Here is an 8,210-nt window from a genome sequence, read left to right as displayed (position 1 = left end):
AAGCCATCTGCTAGATGGAAAGAGGAGGAAAACAGAATTTAGAGAGGGGCTGAGAAGAGTGAAACATGGCTTCAGGGAGAGAGAAGGAGATTTGGGTCTGTGTGTCAAAACAGTTCCTTGATACAAGCTGCTTTTTCCCCCCATCAGATTATTTAGATTTCTGAGCATCCTGGCAATTAACCCCCTTTTCTGGCTCATGTGACTTTGAGTGAATTTCTACCCTTGCTGATCTGAAATGTTACTGTGCACATCAACTATAGAGAAATCTTCAGAGCGGTCAAATGATCTTGGAACCATTCTCAGATCTGAAGCATCTGAAGGGTTGTTAATAAGGGACAGTTCCTGAATTAGGCTAATCGTTGGGTCTAATGCATTTTGACAACTCGCTACCATGACATTACACTTTTGATCAAGTGGAAACCATAAGGAATTTTAGGTTAAACTACATTCAGTGCCAAATAGTTTTATTGAAATTTAAAGAAACCAAACATTTCAGTATGACATGATTAAAATCCATTAGAACTCATATCTTTCTGCATAAAATATTTTGATGACTAAATCCACAGCAACTTTGTTTTCTTACTTTTGCTATAAAGTTCCACAGAAGGAAAGGGTCAAAAACGGGGTTATTTCAGTATTGAAGCACAATTTTAACGAAAAGGCTAGGCTTGTTCCTGGTAAAAAGAAAAGAAAAGAAAAACACACAATATCAATATCTTTTCTAGGACTTGTTTAGGAATGTGGGAATGTGGGTAGAAGGTGGGGAAAAGGGGATGTCACAGTTTCCAAACTAGATGTCATAGTTTTCAACAATTTCAAGATCTAGCTAGTTAGCTATCAACATTAAATCAATTGATTCAAAGATCTGGAAAATTGCTGTTAGGTTAGGTTTCTAGGTGGATCCTTTGCTTTTGTGTAAATTATTCTTTGAATGCCCGGAAATGAAGTGATTGCTTCAGCTATAAAAAGTCAATAGACTCTCTTGGTATTGTCCTTTCATTTAGTAACTCATGCTTTTCTTTGAAGATGCTATGAGTGGTCTCTAGATTCACCTTGAAAAGCAGTATTCCCAAATCCTTAAGAACATAGGATCCAGAGCCAAAAGGCTTAGAATTGACCCAGTCAAGGGTTTTGTGACCTCTGTGCCTCAGTTTCCTCATCCAGGAACAAATGAATTAACATACTTAAGTCACATAGAGTAGTGCATGGCAGGGAGCAAGCACTACCTAAGTATTAGCTTTGACATCTCTGAGTAGTTGGTGCTCTCTGTGGACACACCTTGAGAATAGTTTGGCATTCTACTGATTTGGAATGCATAGTCGGGTGGCTACTCACCATGAATTTCTTCAGCCATGTATGCTGGAACCCCCTTGCACATGCCAACGATGGGTTTTCCAAACTTGTCCAGGTTGTCAACTTTGTCAAGGTTGATTGAGTATATCAGGCCTTTGGGAGGTGGTCCACCTGCTCCTTCACCCTGAACCCAAGTATAGAGAAGACAGGGGAAAAGAGGGAGAATGAATGCTAAGCCCAGTGGTTTGTTGAATTAAGGGTTGTGTACAAGATCAACAGGCAGTATTGCTTAACTGTAATTTTTCCATAATCAAAATGAAGAAGAAGCAATTGCTACTGTGCATGTCTTAGAATTTCTAAGTGTCTCAAGGCATTTAGCGGGCATGAAACCCCAGCTTCTCATATAAGCATAAGTCTGAGGCTAGATTTATTCTGAACTTGGGGCCTCATTTGATCATCTTATATTTCTTGGATTGAGCTATATGATACCAGCTTCTGAGAGTGCTGTTAATTTATTTCTCTACCTTATCAACGAAAGGCACCCATTTATTCAGTTATAGGAATACAAACCCAGGCAAAAATTTTTTAAAATGATGGATTCCATCTCCCCAACCATCTCAAGTGGGATTGCCAGAGAAAATACAGGACATTGAATTAAATTTGAATTTCAAATAAATAAGAAATCATTTTTTTTTTTTTTTTTTTTTTTAGTATAAGTATGTCCCAAATATTGCATAGGACATATTTATCCTAAAACATTTTCCATTGCTTATCTAAAATTCAAACTTAACTGTGTATTCTCTATTTTTTCTTTCTAAATCTAACATCCTTAACTCAATTCTTACAGAAAAAAAATGTCCTTGAAAAAGTGCTGAAAGCTCCCCTGGGTGTGAGCAGAGTTTTGACAGTAAATGTTAGATGTTCTGAGAACCTCTAGGTGTGAGCCACAGCTTTTGAGCTTGGTGGCAGCTGCTTCTCCTCAGGCACTTAGCAATTCCACTTCCCCTTTCGTGTTACACCCTACTGTAATCAAAGGGGAATGATTGTGACCGTATCATTTTTTTCCTGCAGATCCTAAGACCTCCCCCTGAACAAAACGAAAAAAGACTTTTATTTTTACCTTCTTTTCCTTGACCATTGCATCCAGGGCTTGAAGAGAGGGCATGGCTCCCTTGTTCATTCTGTGGACAATGCAGGACTTCTTACGAAACACCCGGACCGCAGCGAAGCCCTGTTAGGAAGGGGGTAGGCAGTGAGGAGTATGTTCTCCAGGCAGCTTCTCTTGTCAGAAATCGTTTTGCCAGCAGAGGGAAATGGAACTCTGAGATCATGGTGAACTGGGATAGGAGTGCAGGATTTGGCCCTGTTTTGCAATCCTATTTATCGCTAACGTTTCTAAGGATAAACCACTAAATCTTGGAGGGGGCAGAGCCTGAGTGTCTAACTTGTTGCTTCATCTTCAGGTGCTAGCATGGTAAGGGTTATCACATATGTCTGTTTTGCTGAAATGAACTTTAAAACACTATCACAGTTTAATCTCCTTTGACCTTTACATTTCAAGGAGGCAGGTAAGACAGGACATAGTTTTCTAATTTATCAGATGATAAAACTAAAACAAAAAAGAGTTGGCTTTTGGAAAGTACAAAGCTTGTTAAATACAGAGATGATAATTGGACAATTGGGCCTTCTAACCAGAACCAAGTGTTTTTTGCTTCCCTTGCCAATTAATATTATCATTTGCTTTTCCTTTGGTCCTTCTGAATTACGAGTGAAATGCCTATTTTTATTTTTTTTAGAAGGAAATTGAAAATAGAATGAGATAGGCTATACTTTGGCAGCAGTAATATTGTGATGGCCTTTGATCATTATGGAGGGTATGTGCACGCAAAGCAAGAGGATGCTCATCTTTGTCTTAGAGCCCTACCAACCCCTTGAACATAGTAGATTCTACTTACTGTTCATTGGTTTGAAATTTAACTGATTTTGGGAAACTTATTAGCAGCAGTTGTATCTAGGGGTTGAAACTAGGTGAGCAAAATAGGCACCTTTACTTATAACTACGCTTATGTGCAGTTAGAATTTACTTTTTATGGTTAGCAGGCAATTTATTTTGTTATTTTATTTTTAGTTAAAAAACAAAACAAAAACATTGTATTTGCAAAGAATGGAAATAGCATGTTGGCTACCTACAGTATTGTAATCCAAGATCATATTCCAGGAGTCCAGTCCATCATTGTTGTCAATATTGGCCACGTGTTGTTCATTGTTGACACTCACTGATGGCTGTTCACTTCCATCACTGTTGTTATCACCGCTGTTGACATTCTGAAATGTGTGAGAAATTGATAATGCTTTAATACCACATTTATTTTGCAAATACATTTTGGTAACACTTTAAAGTTGAGACTTACATATTCAGCAAGGGCAGGAGCCAGGAGGACACCAAGAAGTCCAACAAAGAAAATCTGAAATCACAAAAAACATTAGTCTCCGGTCACATGGCAAAACAATGTCCTCTTCTTTCTCTACACAAAATCATAGAAAAGATTTATTAATTTTACTACTCTGTTGAGTATGCTTTCTGTTCTTTGCATATATACATATTATATATTATATATTATATATTATATATTATATATTATATATTATATATTATATATTATATATTATATATTATATATTATATATTATATATTATATATTATATTTTATTGATTTTTTTTTACAGAGAGGAAAGGAGAGGAAGAGAGAGTTAGAAACATCAATGAGAAATATCCATCAGCTGCCTCCTGCACACCCCCTACTGGTGGGGGATGTGCCTGCAGCCTAGGTACATGCTGTTGACCAGAATAGAACCCAGGACCCTTCAGTCCATAGGCCGGCACTCTATCCACTGAGCCAAACCGATTTTGGCTGCCCTTGTATATTTTTAACCATAGAAAGTTTTAATGATAATGTAGAGTTGTAGGTTAACTACTTATAGTAATTATGTTGTGATATATAGTTTTACAATTTTTAACGTAGGTCTTGTGAAAAAAATAGTAAAGTGTTAATATATTAAAAATAAAATTGAAAATTAACAGTATGATCTGAAAATGGTTATAAGTTCTGAGAATCACATCTGAAAATGATTTAAGTTACTTTCCCTATTTGATATGAATGCCTTCCTTCCTACCTTCCTAGATCTCCTAATAGCAGAAGTAGTCTTTTTAATTTTTAAAAGCAATAGATTAGTAAACAGGTTGAATACTGGTGCTGAGAGGCAAAGGATGAAATGCCTGGGCTGTCAAGTGTGGTTAGCATAAGGGAAGTTAGTAACTGTCCCAGGGTACCTGGGTTAGTCACTTGCCACTGGGTCCATGATATTGCTTGTCAAAACACAGAGTTTTATGCAGGGCTCCTGATTCTGAGTACCTATTCTCATTTCCTTAACTGGGACAAAATGATTTGAGAACTGCACTGGTAATATTTTATTTGCTTAATTTTTCTCCTGATAGCTTAGGAAGAAGTAAAAATTAACCTCCAAAAAAAAAGTGTCAAGAGATGAAAGAAATTTTAGAGAGGACTAGTACAATGCCGTCTTTTCACAGATCAGGAAATTGAGCTTCAGACATTACTTAAGTGACTCGACCAAGTTTGTATTGGCCAAGGTTCTATCCCCTGTTCATTGCAGAACTAGGAAAGATCCAGATATGACTTCTTTAAAAAACAAACAAACTTTGTGGTTTCTGGGACTTATTTCTAGATAATGGTTTAATACTCTATTATGAAGCGGAGTCTGCTGTAATAAATTTTAGTATTTAGTATGTTGAAACAGGAAAGCACTCATCTGATTCTAGCTTCATACATGCTGTTATAAAACACACATGAAACCACCAGTTGTTTTGGCAGAATTTTGTGGTCCACCTGCTCTACTCTTAGCCCTTTATCTGGAACCACAGGTGAAATGCTATACTAGTTCATGCATCAGCTGTCTGAGAATCTTATATTTCTTAATTTTCATGAATAAATGACTCTAGACAGGGTCCTGGGCAAGCCATTCTGACTTGGAGATCCATTTGACAGCAGGAAATATGCCAATAAGTCTCTCCCTCATTTGTTTTGATAAGATGCCTTTTATCTTGCCTGAACATACTCCGGAGTTTTGGTAAAAGAGGAAGTTAAGAAAGAGGGGAAAGATCAAACATTTTCAATGGATTAGGGACTGCTTGCTCTTTGCCCAGACTTAAATCAGGAGATCTGGAAAGTAATTTTATAAAAGATAGCATGGTATAAGATTCTCAGACAGCTGTTTAATCTCAGTATATCTATCCTTCTTTATAGAGATGCCTATAACATCACAATTCTATAAAAAGAAAAGACAAATATTTTTAAAACAAAAATTTCCAGTATGGTGATACTAGAGGCCTGGTGCACAAAAAGCCGTGCACTCATGGAAGTGGGGGTGTTCCTAAGCCCGGCCTGCACCCTCTCGTAGTCCAGAACCCCTCAGGGGATGTCCACCTGCTGGCTTAGACCTGCTCTATGGGCCTAAGCCAGGGGTCCTCAAACTTTTTAAAGTGGGGGCCAGATCACGGTCCCTCAGAGAGCTGGAGGGCCGGACTATATGAACTACTAATTCCTACTGTAACACCTCGGCTGCGCTCACTGCCCAAAAAACCTGGCGGGCTGGATCAGACTCCTCTGCGGGCCGCATGTGGCCCGTGGGCCGTAGTTTGAAGACCCCTGGAGCCATGGTCAGACATCCATAGTACTGCCGAGGAGGCGAGAGAGATTCTCACCACCACCACTACTACACTGACAGCTGTCAGCCTGGCTTGTGGCTGAGCAGAGCTCCCCCATGGGAGTGTACGGACCACCAGGTAGTAGCTCCTGCATTGAGCTTCTGCCCCTGGTGGTCAGTGCATGTCATAGTGACCTGTTGTTCCCAGTCATTCTGCCATTAGAGTCAATTTACATATTACTCTTTTATTATATAGGATTGTTATAAGAAGCAGATGCTCTTAGCTCAAAATGTTGACAGTCTCCTATTATAATGTAATAAATTAAAACGAAAAATTCTACTCACTGTGAACTTCATCTTGACTTCACCAGAGCGATGGAGTGGAGAAGATAGGCAGGCATGGAATCAGACAAGTTCTCTCATATTTGTACTTGACTGGCTTTATAATCAAAAGTAGGTGTGACCAGGTGGAGTCAAAGACTTATCTTCTTTCATTTCCCACATCCGTGCCATAATCCAGTGTAGTAAGAAGCCGTTGGAATATCTACATGGTTAGTAAGGCACTTTGACAAGGAGTTCATCTGACTCATCATTTGTTGAAGTTGAAGATATTGTAACAAACTCAATATGATTTATGATAACTTATGAAGTGCGGGTGTGGGTATTTTATATATTGATATTGCAGATTCAGAAAAGGAATAATCCCTAAAATCAAACAAGATCACAGATAAGAAACTGTGGACACATTGGGCCTTCCAGGGAGCATGTGTGAATGTGCGAATGACTTCATTCCTGTAAGAATGTGAGAATGACTTCATCTCCTTACCTTTGCCTGAACCCATTGTAATGGTTTTGCTTAGGCTAAACATGTTCTATTAGCTAACCCCACCAAACCTACTCCCTTTTCTGCAATAAAAAAAGAAGGAATTCTCATCATTTGCAGCAACCTGGATGGAACTGGAGAACATCATGCTGAGTGAAATAAGCCAATCAATGAAAGAGAAAAACCACATGACCTCACTCATTTATGGATAATAAAGAACATTATAAACTGATGAACCAAAAGATAGATATAAAGACAGTAAAGCAACAAGCAGACTGTCAAATTACAGCTGGGAGGGTATGGAGATCTGGGGGAGATAAGAGATCAACCGAAGGACTTGTATACATGCACATAAGTACAACCAATGGACACTAAACTCTGTGGGGGAGGGTAGGTATGGGAGGGGGGGCAATGGTAAGATATGTACACAGATAATAATTTAATTTTAAAAAAGTAGAAACTGTCACTAGCAAACAAAAGAAGTGAATTTAAGGTTTTTTTGGTTTGTTTTTTTTTTTCTGCTCTTTCCTACAAATTTAAGGTGGTAAATCAAATTGTTGAAGAGGAAAACTATTTCATTAATCATTGATCTACATATTTCCCCTTTGAAAACCTTCTTGAGTCCATGATTATCTTTCTATGTGTGCACTAGAGGCCCAGTGCATGAAATTCATGCACAGGTAGGGTCCCTAGGCCTGGCCAGTTATCAGGGCTGATAGGAGCCTTCCAGTTGCTGGTAAAAGACTTCCTTTGTTCCGTGCTGTCCCCTGGTGGTCAGTGCACATCATAGCGAGCAATTGAACTCCCAGTCTCCCAGTCAAACTCCCAAGGGGGCAATTTGCATATTAGGCTTTTATATAGAGAGATTGTATTCACAGCATGTGGTTACATGGTTATAAAGCTTGATTCACTACCAATAGCTCTACCAAAATGTTGGCCTGGGTAGAAAGATTTTATTTATGTTTTAAATGTGTCCACAAATTTCTTTCAAATTCACTCTTAAGTTGCGAAAGATCAATTAGCCTGGGGTGGGAGGCAAACTTGTGAAGAGGTGTTCATCTGCTTTGGGAACTGTCACATGGCAGCAAAGTAAAAAATAATGTTTGGCATGATGCCTTTCCACTCAGCCATGAGTAGCCATTTTAGTACACGGGCGCAGTACCTAGAGCACTTTGTGCCTGTCATACCTTACCAAGGACTTGAGGTTGACATTTTCTACAGTGAGCCTGTGAATGGTCCATGACAAATAGAGAGATAGAGTGCAGGATCCAATAATCCCTCTGTTAGAGATCAACAATGCACATTCACATATCAAATGTACTAAGAAATCTGTAGGGGAGAAATCTGTGTCATGCTACTTCATCCAGATTC

General features: G+C 38.6%; 1 protein-coding gene across 1 annotated transcript; it reads right to left on the bottom strand.

The window, feature by feature from the left end:
• Positions 1–588: 588 nt before the first annotated feature.
• GKN1 (gastrokine 1) lies at positions 589–6,373 on the bottom strand (the record flags this gene model as incomplete). The annotated part of the gene is made up of 6 exons (XM_084900963.1): positions 589–674; positions 1,336–1,477; positions 2,414–2,524; positions 3,484–3,618; positions 3,705–3,758; positions 6,362–6,373. 6 exons carry the CDS (start codon positions 6,371–6,373, stop codon positions 589–591), a joined length of 540 nt encoding a protein of 179 aa, XP_084757089.1.
• Positions 6,374–8,210: the final 1,837 nt, after the last annotated feature.

Source organism: Pipistrellus hanaki (assembly GCF_964339955.1).
Source record: "Pipistrellus hanaki genome assembly, chromosome: 12".
Taxonomy (NCBI): domain Eukaryota; kingdom Metazoa; phylum Chordata; class Mammalia; order Chiroptera; family Vespertilionidae; genus Pipistrellus; species Pipistrellus hanaki.
Note: the sequence above shows the minus strand (reverse complement) of the source record. Positions and strands in the feature narration are given on the sequence as shown.